The 25,861-nt window shown below is 45.5% G+C and overlaps 1 protein-coding gene across 1 annotated transcript in view; it reads left to right on the top strand.

The window, feature by feature from the left end:
* The window catches only part of CACHD1 (cache domain containing 1), a 235,725-nt gene that overhangs the window by 96,961 nt on the left and 112,903 nt on the right, over window positions 1–25,861 (top strand). Inside the window, exon 3 of the mRNA XM_043963374.1 lies at window positions 20,280–20,428. Within this exon, the coding sequence (XP_043819309.1) occupies window positions 20,280–20,428 (149 nt within the window). The remainder of the gene's footprint in view (window positions 1–20,279; window positions 20,429–25,861) is intronic.

Here is a 25,861-nt window from a genome sequence, read left to right as displayed (position 1 = left end):
GCAAAGTCAATCACTCTCACTTAATTCGATCAGTTTAGATTAATCTCTAGGTGAGCCTTTGAGTATCTGCCAAATCCCATTATTTTCTCATACTCTAGAAGACCATTTTGTGCAACTTGGCCTCACTTTAATCCAATTCACTCAAGGGTCAAGACATCTTCTTACGATATCATTAGTCCTCTTCAAAAATGAAGGACGAACAACATTTTCTAGTTAGATCCCTTGACTTCTCTGGGTTTTCTGGTCTCCTCTCTATATGAAGCCAGATCCCTGCCTGGTTGTCAACTACAAGGAACATTCTTGGGATCCTTTTGTTCCCTGACTTTCTCTACCCTTCCACACTGCTTTGGGCCTGACTTCCTCCCTTGTCTCCCTGGTAAACTTTGATTAGCTCAAGTGGTGGCTTTCCTTATGCACTCTCTTTCCTAGGTCTGGGATTTCATCAGGACTCCCTCCATGGAAGCAATGCTTCCATGGGACAATGGAAGCTTGTGTTTTTACAAGTTGCAGGATGGTCCGTCCAGTGGTAGTAATGCTGAATTTGGAGACAGAAGTCCTGAGTAAAGATCAAATGAGATCATCTAGAAAGCACTTTGCAAACCTTAAAGCAGTATGTAAATGGTAGGGCAGACAGGTGGCACCACGCTGCAGAATGCTTGGCCTAGAATCAGGAAACTCATCTTCCTGAGTTCGAATCCTGCCCGAGACACTTACTACCTGTGTGACCCTGGGCAGTCACTTTTATCTGTCTGCCTCACTTTTTATCAGCTATGAAATGAAGATCAAAATAATACTTTCCTTTCAAGTGTGTTGTGAGGATCCAGTGAGATATTTGTAAAGCATTTAACACAGTGTCCGGCACATAGTAGGAACTCAGTAAATATTTCTTCCCTTCTTACATGTATTCCAACACAGTCATACATCATGATTTGTTCAACCATCCTCTGAGTGATGGGTACCCCCACTAACTTCCAGTTCTTTGCAACCATAAAAAAGAGCTTCTATAAATATTTTTGCACACAGAGGTCCTTTTCTTCTTCCTTGAATCTCTTTAGAATCTAGACCTAGAAGATGAGCCTCTTCTCCATCCCTGGCCTTACTCATAGAGTTGGGAAGTTTGAATGTCAGAAGCTGTGTAATCCAACCCCTCCCTAGAGCAAAAATCTTCTTGACACTGTCCCAGGTGAAGACCTGCCACTTGGGAGAACCTGTTAGAGCTTATGCCCCTCGGGCCGACATAGTTTTCAACAACCCAAGGTCACCTCCTCAAGCCTGCCTTTGGTGCAAGGTAATGCCCTTCGGAAGGTCTTTGGAAGCTCTGCCCCTCTGGAGCCAGGCTGAGTGTCCTGTTGAAGGCTGAGGTTTAGTTTTCTGCTCTCCACTGGTCACTAGGAGATGTAGGGGTGGAAGGCCAGGTTTGCAAGAGGACATCCTTCTGCCTCTGCCTGAGAGGAGTTATTTATCCCGGAACTTGCTGACCTCCCAAACTGGGAAGATATTGGGACAAAACAGAGTTCAAATTTGCCTTCAGACCCTGAATGAGGCAGGGAGGGCACTGCAGAAAGGTTGAAGGGTAGAAACGAGGCTGCCTGGTGATCTAACTTTCAGAGAACAGGATTGGATGTGATTTTTTAAAACTAGCCTTTAGCACTTTGCAAGCAGCTGCTCACACTCAAGCATCTGATATGCTCATTACAAATCATCCTTATCTCCTCATTAAAGCACCCGCCTACCCTGGGCCCTCTCGTAGGTAAGGTTTTATTAGGCAAGTTTCTACTTAGCCAGACTTGGATGCAGAGTACAATTCACATTTTGCATGAATTCATACCGCTCCTCCCACTCCTTAAAGAAAAGAAGGTTCTCTATAAAGTTTGCGTGGTTGATGGGGTGTTGGGCTGTGTTTTGGGTTTTGGTTGTGTTTTTGATGGGGGGGGGCTATGTCTATACAAAGAGAGACAGGCATGGGTGGATGGATAGATGGTTGGATGGATGACTGGATGGATGAATGGGCACACGGGTGGATGGATGGATGGATGGGTAGGTGGATGGATGGGTGGATCGATGGATGGGTGGAGAGAGAGAGAGAGAGAGAGAGAGAGAGAGAGAGAGAGAGAGAGAGACTAGACCCATGATTCCATTGAGATAGAGAACTTTAAGGTAAGAAAAGTCCCCCTACCAATGCAAGTGGATGCTTTCTTTGGCAAGCTGCCTAAGATGCTGAGAGGTTAAGTACTTTTCCAAAGCCACAAATGCATTATGTGTCAGGTAGACTTGAACCCAGATCCTCCTTTCTCCTTTACAGCTAGCCATCCATCTACGTACCTTGCCTGGCCTCCTGGACCTTCTACAACATAAATGAACCAATTCCTCCATTGGAGGGGGAGTCACAACCAGACCCTCTTGGCTAATTGAACTTGGGAACTGTTGTCAGGGCTGGGCTATTGCAGTAGTTACTGAAACTGACTGACAAGCATGTTAAACACATTCTATGTTTCAGACTCTGTGCTAGGTGCTGGGGTCACAAAGAAAGGCCAATCCGTGGTCCCTGTCTTCAATGAGCTCATACTCCTGCTGAAAATTCTGTGAGCATTCCTCTAGTTTGGAGCCTCTAGATTAGACCATGTGGGAGAGAGGTTGGAGAAGGTGGTTTTATGTCCCTAGTATAATATTTGAATAAAAGACAAGGGTGTGCATTGGATGTGGTAATAAATCAAACTCATTCTTGTCACTCTCCCCCCACAACCACCTTTCCTTTTGGGCTTTTAATCTTTAATTTTTCTCTCTTAAGAAAGGTGGTTTACTTTCTACTGCCAGACATAACATATTGACTCAAGTAAGATAAATAAATGCGTCCAAACAGTCTAAGTAGTATGATGAAAATGGAGCTGTCACATAAGGGGGGGAAATGAGGCCCCAGGAGAGGGCACTTTTTCAGTGAAAGGGTCCGCTCACTGAAATGGAGAGCAGAATAATGGAGCACTTCTGTTCTATTAATAACAAATCCTTCAGGCCTGATGCATCTTGAGTTGGATAACTTGATCCTTAGGCAGCGGAAGGGCATTATATCCCTAATAGATCATCTTGCATCTTTATGTAAACAAGATAGAAAGTAAATGGAGAGTCCTTGAGCCTCTTGCTTCTAGCACTCATTTCTCTTTGAGGTGGGGGTGGGAGGCAGCCCATGGGTCCCTGATTGATGAACCTCTAAGTCACCATTGGACACCTGTTGATTTCTTTTTCTTTTCACCCATCCCTTCTCCTCCTGGGTCGGGCGCCATATTGATCCAATGGACCACTCAAAGCCTGAGAGCTCAGATAAACAAACCCTTTACTAAAAATGCAGACAGTACCCCCCCAGTTAAAAGCAGCCCACAAGGAGCTAAGAGCAGCACGCAGGGAGTTTCCCTGGGGTCTCGACGTCCATCCCGTTTAACGCATGGCTGTGCACGTAGTTGATAGCTCTGTTCTCCGTAGAAAGAAGCCCCGAGCGGTTTTCTAGGCCTGTGAGTAGAGGAGCAGCTGATTTCCACTGGAGGAGGGAATTTCCTCATGGAGAGATTTTTATACCAATGAAATCATGGCTCTGGTCCTATATATAGGCAGGCTGGCCTAGCTGAAGTCACCTTGAGGGAGACAGAGGAAACAGCTCATGCCAAGAGCTTCGAGCCGCTCTTACCCACTTGACCGGCTCCTGAATTCTGACAGTCCTGATTCCAAGAGCGCCTCGTGCTCCCCTCTCCCCCCACTCCTACTGGCCCTGCTTCCAGCCCGGTCCCCACTGCAGCCCTTCTGGAGATAAGGTGTAGCCACGGCTTCTGCAGGTACTTCCCGATCTCCCAGGCAGCCATAGCAACTGAAGACCCAAAGAGGAATTCTGGTCCCTGCAGGGCTTGTCAGCATCAGCACTGGACAGGGTTCAATCAGTGAAATGGTATTAAAGAAGATGCATTGGACGTCAGCCAGTGACAATCGGCCTGTATCCCTAAGGACAACCGGGCCTTTCCATCTGACTCACGGCTGAAGCCTCCTGCGTGAGTTGTCTCCCTGTGAAAATGGGAGTGCCGCCAGAGCAGGTCGAGAGCAGGAGCGGCCTTGCTTCTCTGTCTGTCTGCCCAGCGCTTGGTACACAGGGAGAAAAACAGATAGCATTTCATTGGTATGGAGGATGTCTGGGTGGGGGAATAGCCTCTGCCAGTGCAGGCCAGCAGCTTCTCCCCGATTTAGTCTTAGATAGCTGAGAGTTTAAGTGACTTGCCCAAGGTCACACAGCTAGTTATTTTCCCAGGTGGGACCTGAACTCCAAGTCTATACCTTCCCTGCCCTTCTCTCCCCCTTTCTCTCCCTATCTCTCTTCCTCCCTTCCTCCTTCTCTTTCTTTCTCCCTCCCTCCCTCCATCCTTCTCATTCCTTTTTTCTTTCCTTCCTCCATCCTTCTTTTTCTTCCTCTCTTCCTACTTCCTTTCTTCCTCCTTTTTCTTCCTTCCCTTCTTCTTTCCTTCCTTCCCTCCCTTCTTCCCTCTCTCCCTCCTTTCCTTCTTTCTTCCCTCCCTGCTTCCTTCCTTCCATGCCAAGCTACTTGTCTTCAGCTCCATGCAAAGAGGAATAGCTCAGCCCCTAAATAGGGAAATACCAACTGCTCCCCTGGCCCAAGCTGGACACCAGCCAGTGAATGTGACTGATGTCTGAGATAAGCTGAGATAATCCTGCCTTCAGCCATAACGCCTGGCCTCTCTCTAGATATAAATATGCATTCAGACACGCACGTGTGCACGCACACACACACACACACACACACAGTCCGCAGAATGTACACACACATATAAAGCCCATTGTCTGGAGTCTGGAAGTTCAGGCTGCAGGGTGATCTGGTGAGTAGTCATGTGGGTCCTTCCCCCTTTCTCTTGACTCCATGGCTCTGTGTGCTCCAGCTGGAGCTGTGGGAGGCAAGGAGGCTGCAAGGCAAGCAGAAAGGGAGGGAGAGAGGGAGGCAAGCAGGCAGAACTGGGAAGAATGGGCTCCTGCCCAGTGGAAGGGGAGGGTGGAGCTGTGGGGGCTGGGACAAGAACCGACACGCGGGCTCCCCTTGGTGTATGCTCCCACCTACGTCTGGCTGATGATTCTCAGGACTGAAAGGGGCTTCAAAAGCATCTTGTCCCACCTGAGCCTCAATAAGGCCTCTGAGGGGTCTCCCAGCTGGCCATAGTGGGGCCACAAAGGGTTGGATGTGACTGAAACGACTAAACAACAACAAAATGCTGTGTAAATATCAATTCTCCATCCTTCCCCCCAAAAACTTCTTTCATGTTCTCCAAAACACTTGATCACCAGGAGGCACTTAAGTAAATACTGCTGATGCTGATGAATTGATAATTGCTCTTCGTTTTCTATTAGCTTTCTGACTGTCCTCCATAGTAGCTAGAATGCATATGGTCCTTCAAGGTTTGCGGGGCACCAAACAGACGCCAGCTTATTGGATTCTCATAATAACCTTGTGCAGTAGATGCTCTTTTCATCTTCATTTTGCAGAAACTGAAGCAGAGAGAGAGGTTAAGTGACTTACCTAGGGCCACACAGCGAGGAAGCAAGTGCTTGAGGCAAGATTCTAGGTCAGGTCTTCCTGAGCCCAGATCCCCTTGTGCCACCAACTTTCATATCAAGGTCTCTCTAATTACTTTGGATCACAGGGTTCTAGATTTAGAATTTTGAGGTCATCCCGTTTGATTTCCACATTTTACAGATGAGGAAACTGAAGCAGACAGGATTAAGTGACTTGCCCAGGGTCACACAACTATTAAGTATTTGAGGAGGGGCATTGAACCCAGCTCTTTCTGACTCAAGGCTCAGGTCCTATCTACTCAACCTTGGGGGCACTAGGAAGTGTGTGTGTGTGTGTGTGTGTGTGTGTGTGTGTGTGTGTTTCTGGGCTACCACACATGGTATCCTACGAAGTGCTGCACTTATTTGTATTCCAAGCTTGGGGCTGGAGGGCGTCTTGCAGAGCTGTCTGTCCTGGGCCTCTCCTCTTGATGGATGCTTCTCAAGATGCCTCTAGCAATTCTACAAGCAGCAACTTTCATCTTTCTGCTTCTGAGAGGGGTCACAAAGGGTCACTCTTGTATAAACCGACTACCCTGTCAGACTACCCATCTCACTGATCTCTTGGGGAAGGCATCCAGTGTCCTATGCATGAGAAACTCACAGCTGAGAGAGAGCAGACCTGCCCCAGATCTCCTGTTTGCAATCCACCCTGTCATCAGATGGGGAATGAGGAGCCTTTCCTCAACCCAATGGTGAGTTGGGAATGCTCTCTGATGCATCTTGGCAAAGGAACACACAAGGAAGTTTTAGGGGAAGATGGAAGGAGATTGTTGTGGTTCCTTTGAACTGGGTGGGATCCACCTGGGACCCTTGCTTTTGGGAGGGATTGCTTCTAATGGGCCCTGGAGAAGATGGTACATTTCCCACCATCCCAAGCAAGTTCTCTGTGGGGATTTGCTGCTTTTCAAGTGATTCCTCAGAGTTTGTTTGTTTGTTCCCCCCTCCCAATTCTCTTAGTACCTTTGTCTTATACTGCATATATTTTCTATGTAGCGACTTACATGTGTTCTCCTAAGCTTCGATATCAGCTCCTTGAAGTCAGAGACCATATTTTGGTCTTTCTTTATACCTCTTGAGCTTAGGACAGTGACTGGGCCATTGGAAGCACTTTGATGCTCTTTGTTTGGCTGATGTTCCTTCCCAACGGGGTTTGGTTCTGATCCGATCCAGCTCATTTTTATATCTTCTCCTGCATCTACCATCATGTATGTGGAAGGAGAGCTGCAATGGGGGTCAGAAACCCTGTTTCAAATCCTTTTTACATCCTGTTTTCTGTGATCCTGGACAAAAATCTCTACCTTGATGGGCCTCTGTTTCCTTACAAGTAAAGTAAGATGATTGGATTAGTTGGTCTCTAAGATCCTTCCTAGCTCTAAATCTATGATCCTGTCTCTCCATAACTGATGGCCCGCACCTAAGCCTTTCCCTCTTGAATCCATCCTCCAAGTGCTGCCCAACCGATGTTCCCAAAACACAGGTCTGACCCGGTCACTCTGTTCAAGAACTTGGGTGACTCCTTATTCCCTTGAGAATAATCACACTTCTACCTGTGGTTTTTGAAGCTCTTTGAAGGCTGGCTCCAGCCTCTCTTTCGAGGATGACACACTATTCCCCCTCACACACACTCTGGATTCCAACCCCACTGGACTGGAGCTCCAATGAGTTCGGTTCTCCCCATGTCTAATCCAGCTTCACTGCAAGCCTCTTGGAGAGAAAATGCTTTAGGTTCCTATGGTAAAAGCCCACTGTCTCCAGCTCCTAAGTTGTGTGGTTGATGCCTGGGCTTCTTTAGACTAAGAGGAGACTTACTGTCTACAATGTACTCATACTTCCCCACAAACATTGGCATGCTAGTGATGAATTGGTTTCATGGGAACCTGAAAGGGAAGGACCTTCCAAGTCATCTATATTCCCACCCCGTCATTTTACAAATGAAGAAATGGACTTGCCCAGAGTCTTAACAGTTTGATGTTTCAGAACTGGGATTTGGTCACAGCTCCTCTTATCTCAAAGCCAGTGGGCTCTTCACTCATCATGTTGCCTTGGGATCTCTTTAGCTGCTAAGATGCTTTACATTTTTATGTGGCAGAAACTTCTTAATCTTTAGGGGGGAAATAGCAGGTTTCTTCTAAATAGATGCATACAATTTTTTAAAAAGTATAATAATTTGTCAGAGTGCAAACACACACATACACACAGAGAAAATAATAAGTAGTGTGGGATGGCGTAGAAGGTTGCATTTGAAGTCCAATTCTGGGTCACCTTGTCACTTCATTTAACTTGCCCGAGCCTGAATTTCCTGCTTTATAAAATGGGGGATTAACCTCTGATCTGAAAGATCCATGCCAACTTTAACCTTTGGGTTTTTGACTTCTTTTTAGAAATGGAGCCTGCCAGGGGGCAGCTAGGTGGTACAGTGGATAAAGCACTGGCCCTGGATTCAGGAGGACCTGAGTTCAAATCCAGCCTCAGACACTTGACACTTACTAGCTGTGTGACCCTGGGCAAGTCACTTAACCTTCATTGCACAAAAGAAAGAAAGGAAGGAAGGAAGGAAGGAAGGAAGGAAGGAAGGAAGGAAGGAAGGAAGGAAGGAAGGAAGGAAGGAAGGAAGGAAGGAAGGAGCCTGCCTTCAGGATTGGCCAGTCTTTTACCTGCACAGTGAATTAATGCCAAACATTACCCATAAGGTCACAAACATTCCCTCCGACTCCAGTCCTATCAGGGGTATCATTTGTCCTGTTATCCTTTCAAAATATTGTTCCCTTGGAATTCACTGCCCCCTATAACATTGTTTCCCTTAAGACCATCTTTGTGTTGTAAGCAAGAAAGATGATGTAACTAGACCAGGGATTCTTAGCCTTTTTGTGTTACAGAGCCCATGGGCAGCCTATGGATCCCTTTTCAGAAAATAAGATATATAGAATTACAAAAGAATCCATTCTATCAGTTTCTTTTATCAAAATATTTTTTAAAATAATTTATTATCAATGTTGTCAACATATTTTAAAAACTAAGTTCATGGACCTCAAGTTAAGATTCCTTGAATTATACCAGGAGATGCTAGATTGGACATAGAAGGGGCATGAGAGGCCATATAATCTACCTTCTCAGATGCTGTCCCATGGACCTTCCAAGGTCAGAAAAAGGGAACACGCCAGTGTGTCCAGCACTTACCCCTGACCAGCTCATCATTTTACAAGGTCTTTTCTCTTTTTTGTTGTGTTTTTTTCTTAGTTGCAATGTGTGTGTGTGTTGGGGGGTGGGTAATGGAGGAGATGAGAAGACGATCATTGTAGAATTCCTTATCCCACCAACAATGACTTGCTTTTCTTCTGGCTAGAAGCTGTTTCCAGAATATGGGATGGAAAAATGGGAGAATGTCTTGTGTTCCCATTGACCTTGTAAACCAATATATTATAGAATGTACACCAATGAATTCCAGAGGCAGGAGAATCAGTGTTCTTTTGAGTTAGGGTTATACTCTAAGGTTTTTTTGAATGACCAGTGTTGTTTAATGATATTCTTGTCCAGGATGGAAAAAAGAAAAGATTTTAGGGGGGAAAAAAGGCAAGCGGGAGGACTTCCATTCTTCGAATTCATGCTTGTAACTTCTTGTCACAGAAAGGTGTAGGATTGAATGACCTTGAGTAAACACAGATATTCCAGCACCTGTCATCAATAAGATAACTATTGAGAGACCACCTTGCCAAATATATTTGGCCTTCCACAGTACTCAGATCAAATGCCACCTTCTTCATGAAGCCTTTTTGGGTCTTCCCCCTCCCCCAAGACATCCTCCCTCCCTGCTTGTATGGACAATATATGTATGTATCATCTTCTCATACTCCTATAAGGAAGGGGCTGTTCATTCCTGTCTTTCTCTCTCTGACACCTTGCATAGTGCCTAGTTTATGGAGGTCAGAGAGTCAGTTGATTATAAATGTTTGTTGATTGGTGGACACTTGGGGAAAGCACTAGATTTAGTGTCAGAAAGAATTGAGTTTATGCCCTAATTCTGCTGTTTTACTCTGTGACCTTGGTCAAACTTTAAATTCGATTAAATGGTTTGATTATAAGCAGAGTTTACAATTCTCTCCAGTAGACAACTGTGCCTCACCTCCCCCAGATGCTGGTTTTGGTCCCTATATATTTGCCCATAGTTGCTCTGATCAAAGTACTTAATGAGCATCTATACACAGAGAAGAAAACTTCTCTGTGATGTCCTTATGCTTTTTACTCTGTCATCAAATGGTTAATCTTCAATCTCCTTATTCTCATCTTAGATTTTTTAAAATTCTGAATGTAACCAATACCACATAAAATGACTATTTCCATATACATAGAACAGAAAAGGAGACTAGAACCTGAGGTTCCACCCAACACTTATCAGATTGGCAAAGAAGGCAATAAAGAAAACATCACAATTGTTGGAAGGAACCCAGGAAAACAGGCATGCTGGTGTGCCATTGAGGGAGCCAATCCGATTGGTTCAGCCAATCTGGAAGGCAGTTTGAAATTATGCCCCCAAACCAGTTGACTCAGTGATAATCCTACTAGGCCAAAAGAGACTAAAGAGGAAAACAACATGTCTGGCAACTCTTTGTGGTAGCAAAGAACTGGAAGTTAGAGGTGTCCATTGATTTCACAATGGCTGGACAAAATGGCATATGAATATAACAGAATATCGATATGCCACGGTAAATTGTAAAAACAACTGTTTCAGAGAAATCTGAGAGAATCCTATGAATTGATGGAGAATGAGATGAGCAGACTATGAGAACAATTCATACAATAGTATTATAAAGATAACCTTTGAAAGACTTAAGAACTCTGATCACAGCATTGGCCAACCATGATTCCGGAAGACTGCATGTTATCCATCTCCTGACAGAGAGGTATGGACTCAGAGTACAGAATAGGACATGCATTTACAGACATGGCCCAAGTGGGGAATTCGTTTCTCTTCGTTGTATTTATTTGTTACAGGGCTTTGGTTTTCCTTTCTAATGAGGGGGGAAAGAGAGATGGAAGAAAAAAAGGGGAGTAGACACAGAAGAAAGAAAAAAGAAAAGAAAGAAAAGAGAGTCCTCAAAGCAATTTTTAAATTCCCGGAGGGAATCAAAGACCAGCCAGAAAGAATCACAGACAAGCTTTGAAAGTTACATGTTGAATTTACAAAGAAAAGCAATTTGTTTATAAGATTCATAGTTTCATTGTTTTCATTTGTATTTCATTTTGTGCATTAAAAACATTATCAGGGGTGGGAGTGGGGTCCACAGGCTTCACCAGACTACCAGAAGGGTTGACGACTCAAAAAAGTTAAGGGTCCTGGGTTATGGGATCATAGATTTGGAGCTGACAGGTCCTTTAGAGATCTCCAGCTTCTCATTTTATAGCCCCGTCGAGGTTAAGCCTAAGGTCAGGAAGCTCAACAGTGACAGAGCTGGGTTTTGAACTCACACTCCCAGACTCCAAGTCCTTCCACCCCATGGCATTGCCTCTCATCCCTGACTTGGGATCGTGGTTCATTCCCAGTTCTTCTAATGTGGTTCATTTAATTTAGTTAATTTCAGTGTTAATTTACTATCTGGCTCAGGGCATTGTGTGGTATTTGGATAATATAGGACCTTTGCTTTCAAAGAGATTAGAGTGGAGTAATTCTAATACATCTCATATGAATACCCAGATAATCATGTTCCAAATAGAATAAGCATCAAGGAACCAATAAGTATTTTTACAGGGCACCTATCCTATGTCAAGCACTGTGCTAGCTACTGTACATGCAAAGCCAAACGATTTAAGGCTTCTTGCCCTCTGGAAGGGGGGCTTAGAATCTATCAGTAAAATCAGTTAGCAAACATTTATTCAATGGCTGCTGTGCATATGCCAGGTATGATGACACACACTGGAGGTAAATCAGGTGAAGCCACTCTCATCGTCAAGGTCAGGACAAACAGGAGGGCATAAGAAGTCCTCACCAGACATGGGTTTGTGATGGCTCCGGTTCTCTGGGACAGAGCTCAAACACTGTTGTGACCTTGAGCAGGTCACTAGACCGCCTGGGACTCGGTTTCCCCATCTGTAAAATGTGAGACTTGACCCAGATCTACTCTGAGCTCATCCCTGCTTTTAGTGATATTTCTGTGCTTCCACCCTGAGACCTACCATCGTCTTTCCTGGGAGCTTGTTGGGGCAAAAGAGGAGGCGCCTTCAGCCCAGCCCTTGACCCCCCCTCTCCACCTCTCCAGCATGTCAGCACTTGCCTTCTGTTTTTTCCATCTTGCTCCTCCCCTGGAGTGGCTGCTGCCCAGCAACCCAGCTCCCCCTTCCGCTCACCCAGAATATGTGACAGTGAAGCTGGGCAGGAAAAATCCCCTCCCATCCCGAGCTTCCTGGGATTATAAATCATGCCTGTCCACCCGCAGCCTGCCCGTCAGCAGCAGGTTGCGGCCCCGTCTCAGTGGATCCAGGCCAGGCAGCAGCATGCCTGGGACATGACTTAGCTTCGCTGAGATGATTGGCTTCCTTTGATGATGGTCGATCCCTGGAGGCCTGTGTCCCAGAAAAGGCACCGGGCTGGGAGTCGGGAACTGGGGATTCTTGTTTCAGCTCTGCTGGGAGCTAGCCATGAACCCCTCGGCAAGGAGCGGGTGTGGGATTCTTCATCAGAGGGCCTGGCCTCCCACCCCAGCTCTGCCTCTTTTCCCTCTGCATGACCTTGGCCAAGTCACTCTCAGATCTTTGACCCTTATGAGTGTGACCCTGGACCTGTGGGCTCACCTGTGAGGTAAGGGGTTGGGTCTGATGACCTCAGAGGTCCTTTCTGGTTTTTAGTCAATTATTTTTTTTTTTTTTGGTGAGACAACTGGGGTTAAGTGACTTGCCCAGGGTCCCACAGCTAGTAAGTGCCAAGTATCTGAGGTCAGATTTGAAGTCAGTTCCTTCTGATTCCAGGGCTGGTGCTCTGTCCACTGTGCCACCTAGTCAGGGATTTTAAAGAGGAGGGATGATAGGGCCTGGACCTGAAACTTCCTCTGCCCTTCTCTCCAACTTCCAGTCTCAAGAATTTCCTACTTCTAAGCAAGTTGTCCAGGGTCCCACAACCAGAAATTGACCCCTGGCTCCAAAGCCAGATCTCTGGCCTCACAGCATGCCTGCTACGTGTCTACAAGCTTGAGTAACTCAATAAGAACCTCCGTTTAAAGTTGTCACTGGGCCCTCAGACTTCTCAGGGCATCCCAAAAGTCTTGCTTAAATAAGGGGCTCAGACTATACAAAACTCAGCGTTTTAGCTCCCAAGTTTTCTGGGCAATCCTGCTCGAAGGCCTTCTCTCTGCTTCCTGAGGCGGCCCTTCCTCATTCAGAGGAGGGAGAAGTTATAATTACAGTGACAAGGACAATGGCATCCCATTTTACATAAAATACCCTGAAAGATATCAAGAAGCAGCAAGGTCTGGTCTTGAATTAGAAGGGAGTTGAGAGAGAGGAATTGTCTGTTTAATTCTTACTGTGCTCTAAAGGTTGCAGGTGTTGAATGCTAACTCCTTTGCATTCAAGATGTAGTTTTCCTCTGAATCTTCAAGCCCCTCCGGTAAAATGGCTTCATTGCCTGGGCCTGTCAGCTGCATTGTGACATATTTTAAACAAAGATTTTCCTAGCATTGAAGCCTCCTTCCAGGGCTTGGGCTTAGAAAGCAGCCATAAATAAGGTGTGTACTGGAGGTTTTCTGTTTGTACCTTCTGGAGACCCCATCCTCCCTCAAGTCCCTCCTCTGGGCCCCCAGCAGCCTTCTGAAATGGAAAACCGAAGAGGAAATAAAAAAGGCTTTGGAAAATAAAGACTTCTGGGAAGTATGCAAATGGGTAAGAATGTCTATGGGAAAATTAAGGAAGACAAAATTCACCGAGGGAGCAGGCCACTGATGTTGGGATGAAACGTTGTCATTGGTGATGGCGGCTGGCCGCCTGGAAGCGCTTCCCCTGGGGGGCAGATGCCTGCGTGCTCCCCGCTGCCTGCACCTGACCTCTGACCTCCTTTGAGTTCTTGTCTCATCAGCATTCAGACACACCCCAGGGGCAGAAGGGAGAAGGATAAAGGGACAGGAAGAGGTGAAAAGTTGAGCCTGGTGAGAAAAACATTTCTAATTGTGCTGGGGAGGGCTGTGCGCCTGGCTCTCCTCACAATTTTGTCTCCAGATTTTTCTTTGTTATCTCTCCGTTACATGGACTGAGGTGGAACCTACATCGATTGTCCCTCCAACATCAGCTTCATCAAGCTCTGCCCAAAAGGTCTGGGACTCTTAAAATTTCTATCAGGTCTCTTTGTGTGGATTCATCTAATCACCTCCATGATCCATTCTGTAGATTTGATATTTCCATATGTGTGTGAGAGTACATGCATGTACACATGTCTTCAGGCACCCACACACCCACATGCTCTGGACCTGTGTTGTCTGGAATCTCCTTCCCCCAGGGCATACTGGTCACTGCCATGGACTTTCTGGCCTTGGAGAGGTACCCAGGCCTCAGAGAGATGAAGAGACTCACCCCAGGTCCCCCAGCCCTCCATCCCAAGTGTCCCTGACCTTCTATCTGCCCCCAGGCCAAAATGTCACTGTTACTTTAGGCAGGTAGATACACTGTTCATGGAGCACTGAGTTGTTCCAGTGGTCTGGCCATTCTACAAAACAGCATTGCTAGAGGAGTCACTGAATTATTCATGTCCTCCAACCCCAGGATTCCATTTTGAGGTTTATGCCCCAAGGAGGTTAAAGAAAGAAAGCCCACACGACACAGAGAGAGTGCTGGTATGAATACATAGGGATGGACCTGAGCCTGAGAAGTCATTCATTGAGGGATCTGGGGAATTCTTTGCTAGCCGGTAGAATTCTGTGATTTTTCTTCAGTTCAGAGACTTAGAGAGTCTTCTGGAGGACAGAGGGGTTAAGTAATTTGCCCAAGGTCACACAGCCAGGCTGTGGGTGGAGGGGTGTAGTCTCTGGGGGCACAGTGTGCAAGTCCAGAAAGTCCTCAACAGAGCCAGGAGGAGAATGAAAGTGGGCTGGCCAGGGCCCTTCCCCAAAGTGGAAGAGGACTCACCATTGCAAGAGGGGGCCAGCTTGGTGGGCAGACGTCACAGAGGATGAATGTCCCAGGCTGAGGAGGAAGCTGAGGTGTGGTGGCAAGATCACTGACCTCTGGCTCTCTCCTTTCTTTATGTTGAAAATATCAGAGCTAGACGCTAAGGGTCCAGCTTTTAATTTTATGAACTGTGATATGAAGGAAGGTGAGATAGTTTAAAGTTTGAATCCAGGAAATATGGGATCAAAAAGTCGGGGTTCAGGGGAGAGAGAGCGAAAGAGAGAGGGGCAAAGGAAGAGAGAGGGAGGAAAGACAGAGAGAGAGAGAAGAGGAGAGGGGAGAAAGAGAAGAGGGGGAGAGGGAGAGAGGGAGGGGAAGGATGCAGAAGGGGAGGGAGGGAATGAGGGAGAGAGTCAGAGAGAAAAGGAAGAGAAAGCTTTCCCTGGGGAGGCAGGTCAGGAGTGGCTTCCTGGAGGAGCCAGCATCCTGAGTTGAGCTTTGAAGAAAAGGAAGTAGGGTAATATGCAAAAACCAGACCAGACAAGGAGGGTGGGGATATGATTTAGGAGCATTTGGGTTCGGGGCTTACAAAGAGGAAACCCTGAAATGAGAAATCTCAGTAGGAGAAAAACCACCAGTGACATTTTTTCATCTTCAGTTTCGGGTGAAACTCTCAGTCGCTCCCTGAGGTTTCCTTGCTGGGACTTAGAGGGCCTCACAGAAAAAGCAGATGGGCCAATGCAGCCAAGAAAAGGGTCTTCCTCTGGTGCCCCCACAAAGGAAGGCTGAAAGTAGAGGCACCAAAGGGCATGGAGTAGGGGCAGCCAAGAGATGTCATCAGAGAACGGAGGAGGTAGAGGACAAAGAGTCAGGTCACTGTCCCTGAGGGAATTTTTGGCAGGAGGGCAAGAACAGGGATCCCACGATGGTCAGTCAGTCAAAAGGCATTTCGGAATGTGGGCTGAGCAGTTAGTTGGATTCTGGAGATAGAAACACAGGGGAGTCTGCACACATGGTGGGTCCCCGAAGTCTTAGACAACTTTAGGGCTCATGGCTGTGGTGAGCCCAGGCTCTTGTGGTCCCTCCTTATCAGCCCATGAACCAGCCCAAAGACATTGAAGAGAATCAGCTGTGTCTGAGCCCAGCTTGGGGGCGGGAGCAGTTCCTGCCCAGGTGTGGGCTTGCCACCTCTGACTTCATGGTCTAGAAGGTTCCCAGTCATCAAGGTTACAAGGGAGATGACATTTTCTAGAGGGATATTCCTCACGGATTCCAGAAAAGAGTGGAACATTGATGTTGAATCTACTAAGGGGGGGGGGTGTAACTCCCAACTCTGCCCTGGCCACCTTCTCTTCTCCCTTGGTTGTCTTGGCTCGGTGATCTCATCAGCTTCCATGGGAGAAAGGAGAGAGATGCCAGGCAAGATAACAGGAAACACCAGCTATCCCTAGAAAGCCCCCAAATCTGGAGGGGTTTCTCAGCTATCAGACTCGTTCATTAGGTAAATGACATTTCCTTTGAAACCATAGAAGTCAGGTCGGGCAGGGCTGTACAAAATCACATATTTCCTTCCTACTTTATACCTGGAATGTCAAACCAAAGAGGACATATTTAGGCATGTGTGCATCTGTGTGTGTACACACATGCATGTGAGCACACGTAATGGGAATTTTTAGCAAAACTGAGAACCCTGGAGACAGCTGGATGGTTCAGTGAGTGGATTCAGTGTGGGGCCTGGAGTAAGAAGACCTGAGTTCAAATGTAACCCAAGACGCTTTACCAGCAGTATGACCCTGAGCTGGTCCTCAGCTTCCCCGCCTGTAAAATAAGGGGGTTCCACTCCATGGACTCCGAGGTGCCTTCCAGATCACAACCTTTGTTCTTCTGATTGTTTATTCAGGGGATACTGGGAAACCAGAAGAAAGCAACTGGAGCAAAATCTCATTCAAACACCGTCTTGCCTGCAGAAACGGAAGTGCCTCAGATTCCTCCTCTTGTTCTCTGCCTGCCCACTGCTGGGTAGAGGCATAGCCTGATGGAAATGATTAGCAATCCTCTGGCGTGCTGATAATAAATCATTCTCCACAACCAATTAGCTATAATTCTATAAGTCATTTCATTGGCACAACATCCTATTAACAAACAGAGCCCTTGGAGACCTGGAATTGAGCTGTTGTGATGGATGGGAACAATGGAGGCAAACACAGGGCCGCTCTTACCAACTGGGCCTCATTATTCCCAGCCAGAAGCAAATCATGATGAAGAGAGCTGCTCTTAATAGTTAGCAAAGACATTTATTTGTTAGGCCCAACAACCTCACAGGTGAATAGGGCCTTCGCACTGTACACATTCACTTCCAGTTTAGTTATTTTTTATTTATTTGGTTGCAAGGGATAAGGGAAAGTAATTTTTTCAAAGAGGCCCACTTCAAACCCTTCCCCCACAAAAAACCCCCAACAACCCAGTTTTAATCAGAAGCCAGAAAAGGGACTTGCCTTATTACAATGTGTAGTAAAGTAAAACATTTCAGCTTTCATTCTGAGCAATAAAATTGGAAAAAAAAAACCTGATGTTCTCCCCTGGTTTGTGGGGCTGGAGCCCTCTGGCTACAAGCTGGTGAAGCCCATGGCCCTTTCGCAGAATCATATCTTTAAGTACAGGAAATAGATTCGATTACAAAGGAAGCCGATAAGAGGTAGGGGTTTTTTCCAACCACATTCATCCATCTTTTTCAATCTGTCCCCAGACCTGAGGTGGACCTCAGGTTAAGAACCCCTGTTCTAGAGCAGAAAGGAAAGAGAACTGTCTTGGAATCGTGGGTAGTGACTCTTCGGGAGGACTTGACTTCCAACAGCAAGCAAGAAGTGGGGTGGTGTTAGATAGGCTCAGGATTTGGGGGAATTGGGACAAAACCTCACAATTCATCTCATTTAACTACAGAGTTTATTATTGATATGTAATTACATGTTATGTCTAAGTTATTATACATAATAATCCTTTCACATATTATGACTACATAACAATAGATTAGAAATTTATTATAATATATAAATCCTGTGCATCTACTTATACATATGGGATATAAAGAGATGTGTTATTACGGGCCCATCTCACCACCACTTGTTAGGTCCCCATCCTTGTCTGGCCCTAGGAGGCTTATTCTCCCTAAAAAAATAAATGGGGCAGCTAGATGGCGCAGTGGATAGAGCACCAGCCCTGGAGTCAGGAGTACCTGAGTTCAAATCCGGCCTCAGACACTTAACACTTACTAGCTGTGTGATCCTAGGCAAGTCACTTAACCCCAATTGCCTCACTAAAAAATAAATAAATAAATAAATAAATGACCTGTGCTCCCAATGCCTGCTTCCACAGAATCATAGACACAATAACAACAGTAATAATAGTTGTTCACTCATTTCAGACTCTTTCTTACCCAATTTGGTTTTTCTTGGCAAAGATACTGGAGCAGTTTGTCATTTCCTTCTCCAGATCATTTTACAGTGGAGAACAACACTGAGACAAGGAGGGTTAAGTGACTTGCCCAAGATTACATAGGTAGTAAGTGTCTAAGCCTGGATTTGAACTGGGGTCTTCTTGATTGCAGCATCAACGTTCCCTGCACTATGGCATCCCCTAGCTGCCTTTTCTAACCAGCCCAAAATGACTCCCCCTACAGCCCCCAAGCTGAAGCTTTTGGTCCCCCTTTCACATATTCCTCTATTCGTCACAGTATTCTCAGGGAATGTAGATAAATCAGGATCTCATTTTAAGCAGGATTGGAGAAGGCAATCTGGAATTTGAACCAAAAAACAGATCTCAGGGCCAAGCATGAAATATGGAAAAATCATAAGCCACGGATTTGCAACCTGGCTGTGATTCTTGGCACCTGTGTGATCTCGGACAAGTCACTTAATCTCTGTCTACCTCAGTTTCCTCATTTGTAAAACTGAGGAACTTGGACTAGATAGCTTCACGGTTCCTTGAAGCTGCACCGTTACAATCCTACGGTCTTCTGCCTTCTTCCTTAGCAAACCCACAAATCCAGGGCACAGCTGTTGACCTCGTCCTTTCCCTCCTCCCTTGCTGTGCCTGGGATGCTGACATCTCCATAGTCAGAATCATCTTCTGCAGGCTCCCCACCTCTTTTGTCTTGATTTGCCTTGTCCTCTTCTCTGCTGCTATTTTTACAGGATTCGATTTATTGTTTTCTGCCTTGTACCTCCCCCAAATATCTATCTCCTTTTTATGCGTTGTCTTCCCTCTTTCGAATGGAAGCTACTTGAGTGTAGGGTCTATCTTTGGGCTTTTTTTTTCCTTCCTAACATTTAGCCTCATTCCTGGCACACAGCAAATGATTAATCCATACCTTATCTATCCATGGAAGGTGTTTGTCAATTCAGCAGCCCAATTACTTTCTAAAATAAAATTACTCTGGGGGGGCAGCTAGGTGGTGCAGTGGATAAAGCACCAGCCCTGGATTCAGGAGGACCTGAGTTCAAATCTATCCTCAGACACTTGACACTTACTGGCTGTGTGACCTTGGACAAGTCACTTAACCCTGATTGCCCTGCAAAATAAAATAAAATTACTCTTTTGCTGCCATACCTCTATGTGTATTCCCCCTCTCCCCACTTTAAGGTCAAGAAATGTCACCTCTGTATTTGTATCCCCAGTGCTTAGCCTAGTTCCTGGCATGCATTTAGTAGGCATTGTATAAATGCTTTTTATTCATTCATTCATTCATTCATTCATTCATTCATTCATTCATTCATTCTCAGTTAGAGGGCTGTGTGTGAATCTTCCTTGTAGTTTCTTGGTTTGCCTGTGCATAACACTTGAGCTTCTGTAACAATCCATATGTTTTTATTTGGGAACACCTTGTTGTAGTGAATGGAGGGCTGGACTTTCAGAAAAGAAGGGCTGATTCAAATCCTGCCTCAGATACTTACTAGTTGTGTGACTCTGGCCAGGCCACTTAACTCGGTCTCAGTTTCTTTATCTGCAAAATCTATATTTAGTATATTTACATAATATTTAATGTTATCAACATGTATAATAAACATTTATTAAAAATCTATTCTATAATAGAGATAGGGAATGGAGCTGTGATTTCATTGAAATAGAGAATACTCAGGTGAGGAATCTCCCCTTCCCAATGAAATCAGCACCTTCTCTGCAACAGAAAATTGCCCCATGCACCAGAGATTAAGTGATTTGCCCAGGGTCATACAGCCAGCCTGTGTCAGAGATGCATCCCATCTGTAAAACGGGGATACTAACTGCAGTTTCCTCATAGGATTGTTGTGAGAATGAAAGGAAATAACATTTGTAAACTGCAAAATAAATGTCAGTTATGGTCCTCACCATCTGGGTTACCTTCTGTGACTTGTGGCATTTCTTCCACTCTTTTCCCTTTGGGTGACTATTTCACCCTACATCATGGAGAAGGAAGGTGGTGGGCAGGTGGACCTTGGTGTGTCTTGTTTGTTGGAGTGAAAATTTATTATAAGGCCAGATGGTTCACAGCTTTATTAGTTTGTTAGAAGAATGGAGGCGTACAGACTGATTGTTTCCATTTCCCCCCATCTCTCTCACAGCTAGCCAAAAAAATCCGAGAAAAGTTCAACCGTTACTTGGATGTAGTAAACCGGAACAAACAGGTTGTTGAAGCCTCCTACACAGCGCATTTGACCTCCCCATTGACTGCCATCCAGGACTGCTGCACCATCCCACCATCCATGATGGAGTGAGTATTCATGGAAACAGTTGCGGGGGCGGGGGGGGGGGTGATCACTGGCTCAGTTAGATTTAAGGGTAGATGACATCGGTATAACCTGTCTATTTATTTCTTGAGACCAATGTGTTAGAAAACAATTTGTTTGACTTCTGCGAAGAAAAAGCAGAACAGACACTCCCAATCAAACTCTAGGGTAATCAACTCCAAGGGGATGCTTCTCATTTGTTTTTATTGGGTACTTGGGCTATGAGAATTTTCATTGGAGCATCCAGAGGCAGTGTGGCACAGTGAGTTAGTTGGCTTTGGATTCAGGAGTATGTGGGTTCAAGTCTTGCCTAAGTTACATAAATATTTCATGACCACGTGAGCAAGTCCCCAGACAGGAAGTTTCATATGAACTGCAAATATGGGTCAGTGAAAGGAGTTTCCACTCCAAGAATCTATACATATAAAATGACAAGTCTCTTCTCCTCCCCTCCCCCTACAAAAGTAGAGTAACCATGGGAAATTCTTCATGGTTCAGTTCAGTGTTGGGATGGGACTGGGACTTATGGTGTCCTGGGGCACACAGTAAATTTTCAGTAAGAGACATGTCACATGTAGTTGACAGGTAGGGCTGGGGCTAGAGATTGTATCTGTGCTGACACTGGTATGCAGAGCTCACTGAAGGAAGCCCTTCCTACCAAGGTCAGCGCGTCCTCTGCAATTTAGCATCCTAGAGAGTCAACCAGGGAGGCGGCTGGGTGGTGCAGTGGATAGAGCACCAGCCCTGGATTCAGGAAGACCTGAGTTCAAATCTGGTCTCAGACACTTGACACTTGCTAGCTGTGTGACCCTGGGCAGGACACTTAACCCTCATTGTACCATGAAAGAAAGAAAGAAAGAGAGAGAGAGAGAGTCAACCAGAGCCCTCAGATCTTTCAAGACCTACCAAAGGTCACATAATTGTCAAGTGATATAAGCAAATTGGGTAGGGACTTTACATTCTTTTTTAAAATTGAATTTTCATATTTTTAATTAACAAAAATCTATTTTTTCTCTCACCCCTTCCCACTGGAAAAGAAAAACCAAGCCTTTGTAACATCTGCATAGTCATCAAAACAAATTCCTGCATTGGCCATGTACAAAACCTCTATGTCTCATTTATGTCTGTACCCCATGACCTCCAGCTCTCTGTTAGGAGGTGGCTAGTGTTCTTCATCATTATCAGTTCTCTAAAATCCAGAGAGGCTATTGCCTTGATTTGGGTTCTTAATGCTTTCAAAGTTGGCTATTTTTATAGTGTTTTTGTTATTGGGTAAACTGTTCTCCTGCTTCCTCCTTTCTGAGGATTCTCTGAAATGATTCCTTTCATCGTTTTTTAGGGTACAGTAGTCTTCCATTATATTCTTACTCCGTAACTTATTCAGCCATTCCCCAATGATGGGCAGTCCCTTAGTTTCCAGTTCTTAGCCATCACGAAAGAGCTGTTCTATATTTTTGTACATGTGGGTCCTTTTCTTCTTTTTTTAAGGCAGAGGTCTAGTGCTGGTATCAAAGAAACAAATGGAATGTAGCAGGTAGTGACTTCTGGGCCATGGAACTACATTCTTTGCAGCAAAACACCATATAACTAGAATTTTACCTGAACTTGTAGTTCTGTGTGGCTAGCCCAGCCTCTTTATACATCCACATCTCCCCTGACCTTTTCAGTTCCCTTTTCTACCTGTTGTCTTTTCCTATGCAAATATAAGCTCCCTGAGGGTAAGCACTGTCTTTCTCTTTGCTTACATTTGTATTCCCAGCACTTAACTCAGTGCTTGGCACAAGGTAAGAGCTTAATAATTGCATGTTGCCTATCCACCTGCCTGTCAAGATCACATAGCTAGTAAGTGGGTAGAAAGAGATTGGAAAAGGATAAAGAAGGGCCCAGGTCTAGTATTCTGAGACCTGCGTACCACTCACTAGCTGATGCTGGAGAAGTCACTGTGCAGCCAAGCCAGCTCCGTCTCACTCACCTCCCCTGCAAAGTCCCCAAGGACCTTTCCGTTCTAAAACCATGAGACTAAGATGGAATAGCTGAGACAACGAAGGACTCTCGGCTTTCAAGGTTCCCGGCTCCATTTGGCTGGTTTTCATTGGCTTCCTCCAGCTGTTCTAACACCTTCCCAGGGCCAAGAAAACTTCATTCCACCCTTGTCCTCCCCATTCTCAGAACTCTGAAAATATTCCAGATCAGAGACCCTGAGGGATAATTTCTAAGATAAACTATGTGAGGAAAAGTCATCTCATTTCTCTTTGCCTGGGAAATGTGATCTGGGTGGACCTCTTAGGCACATTACTGGGTTTTAAAAGGGACATTAGCAAACTGGCATAAATTCCAAGCAAAGTGGCCTGGAGAGGGAAAGGTCATGTGGTAAAGGGGTGAGGCTTGTTTGGCCTGACCCCAGAGGGCAGAGCTTCAGGAGGAGGAAGGGAGTCATCGCAAAGAGACCAGCAACCTTCCTTCTGAGTGCCCGAACACAGAGAGAGGGAAAAGCCATCCTCTGAAGGCCCTATATTCTAATGCAGAGAATTTAAGCTTGACTTGGGGGAAAAGATTCTCACAATTAGTTTTCTTTTTTATTTAAAAAATTGCTATCTTTTGTTTTACATAACCTAACATGCACACATCTATGTATGTTGATCTATCCATTAGATTGCAAGCTCTTGGAGGGCAGGAACTGTCTTTTGCTTCTTTGTTTCTTTGGTTCTTAGCACAGTGCCTAGCACATGGTAGGCACTTAATAAATGTTTATTGATTCATATATAGGTGTGTGTGTATATATGTATATATGTGTTATATGTATGTATGTATGTAGATATGTATGTATGTAGATCTACTCTACTTACCATATAAGGCAGACAGGTTTTTTTGTTTTGTTTTTTCCCTAATCCTAGACTTTTTTTCTTGACTCAGATTCATGTTAGTGAGCACAAGACAAGATGGAGGTGATCTAAGAGATGGGAGAGGGATTGAAGGTGGACACCAGTCAGATGCATTCTATTGGCAAAGCTGAGCTAGGCACAAAAAAAGTGGCATAAGGTATATCCGATTCAATTTGACAAACATTCACAAAGCACCCACTTTGTGCGAGGAGAGAGGAAGCAGCCCAGAAGCCTATGAGGGAGAAAAGGCTAGATTTGAAGTCTCTCCTCTTATCGGTCCCATACTTATTGTGTGACCCTGGATAAGTCCCTGTCCCTAGTGACTTGCTAGGGTTCCAAGTTGCAGAAGAGCTGCATATCTGCATCAGTAGAAGGAATTTCTTAAATAGAAGTCCCTGTACTGATGAAACCACAGATACAATTGAAACAAAGAAGCAAAATGTCCCAGACGCCAGTGATACAAACACAAAAATAGAAATATTCCCTGCAGAGCTTACATTCTCCATCCGAGATGTTATCAAGGGAACATGAAATCAGAAAAGGAGACGGGCTGGTCCCGTGGTGGAGGGTTACCCTTGGGCAGAAGGGGCACCCCGGAACAGTGAAAGGCAGATGGATTTTGAGTCAGAGGACATGGGTTCAAATTCCAGTTCTGGCACTCAGCCCCTCTGTCACCTGGGCTAGCACTTCCTTCTCTGGGTCTCCGAATCCTCACCTGAAGAAGTCAGACTGGATGACCTGTAGTGGCCCTTCTGGTGCTGAACCTCCAATCCCATGGATAGCCCAAGCATCCCACAAAGGGGGAACACGATGGGCAGGAAGGTTTCCTCCACCGGATGCATCCTCTGCCGAGGGTCTATGGTAGAACTTGGGTGAGCACCTCACAGAACGAGTGGGCACGAATGGATTATGAAGAGCATGGGCAGAAGGAGGTCCTGCATTAGTGAGATAGCTGAGCTATCTGAGGGCTGGAAGAAGAATGAAGAAATCTGGGTGATGTCCCCAAGTATTTTAAGTAACATGGCGTTCGCACACAACAGCTTCCTTAAGGGGCCTCCGTACAATTTCAAGAATTAAACCACCATCTTGAGGAATTTTCTTAATGGCCTGAACAGCGTCGGCCCCCAGGAAGTGTTTCTGATGGAATCCCCTCTCACACTCACCCACTGCCCTGCCCCATTCTCAGCCATTTTTAGCGTTTTCACTCGTGCTATAAAAAGCTCAAATTAGGACATTTTGGATGGCAATGAAGGGCCACCTAAAGGCCCACGGAGGTTGTGAGCGCAGGTAGCCAGTAGCTCATCTCGTGGGAAAGTAGAGAGTGTACAGGCTGTGGTTTAGAATCAGGATGACGCGGGTTCAAATCCTGCCTCCAATGAATTTACTCATCGGGTCGTTCAGTATATTAATACAGATAGCTACTGTGCATCATAGCATCATTTAAAAAGAAACGTTTGAGGAGTTACAATAGCACGTGTGTGACCCTGGACAAGTCACTGCCTCTCTGACCCTTGGTTTCTTTAGCTGGAAAATTGGGGTGCGAATCCCTGAACTCAGAAGTGGGAGTTAGGAGACCCATGTTCTTCTGGGCATCTGATGTTCGATCCAGGGCAGAGCCCTTCACCTGGGATGGCTGGGTCTCACTCACTGCCCACCATTACTCCCACAGGCCCTTTGGTCTTTTCCATCTTCCCTGTAGCTGGATCTTATTCTGTATATTGTTGTCCCCAGTGATGTGAGATCAGCATTTCTCTGGCTTTTTTTGCCTCCAACCCCAGCACTTGGTACAATGCTAGGCGCAAAGTCAGTGCTTTCAGAATACTTTTTCAGTCCTTCATCCCAATAAGATTTCTAGGCTAATGATAGCAATGACTCAAATTATATAATACGTTTAAGTTTAGGTTGTGGTTCTGCCGTTTTAAATTTGTGTCTGACTCTTCTTGACCCCATTTGGAGTTTTCTTGGCAAAGATACTGGATTAGTTTGCCATTTCCTTCTCCAACCTGAAGGTTTATGAAGAGTTTTATGAATTATCTCATTCAATCCTCACCACAGCCCCTTGAGGTAGGAGCTATGATTATCTCCATTCATCTCAGAGTGATTTAATGATTTGTCCGGGGTCTAACAGCTTACAAATGTCTGAGGCAGAATTTGACCCCAAGTCTTCCTGTTACCTAGTCCAGTGCTCTGTCCACTATACCATACTACCTCTGGCTCTGGAGCTGGGAGACACAGTAAAAACCATGTGAGCCAATCTCCCCATTTTACAGATGGGGAAACCAAGGCCTAAAGATGAGGAAGAGACTGGGTTAGCCCCTGTCCTGTTTCCTGGCCCACCACTAGCCCCTAATGCTGAGTTTGTATTCTGGAGGATGCTTCCTCTGGGGGTGACTGGAGAAATGTGTGTTCACTCTTATTAATTTTTTTTGAGTGAGGCATTTGGGGTTAAGTGACTTGCCCAGGATCACACAGCTAGTAAGTGTTAAGTGTCTGAGGCCAGATTTGAACTTAGGTACTCCTGACTCCAGGGCCAGT

The sequence above is a fragment of the Dromiciops gliroides genome, chromosome 4 (assembly GCF_019393635.1).
Source record: "Dromiciops gliroides isolate mDroGli1 chromosome 4, mDroGli1.pri, whole genome shotgun sequence".
Classification (NCBI taxonomy): domain Eukaryota; kingdom Metazoa; phylum Chordata; class Mammalia; order Microbiotheria; family Microbiotheriidae; genus Dromiciops; species Dromiciops gliroides.
This window is presented reverse-complemented; position numbering and strand designations above follow the sequence as displayed.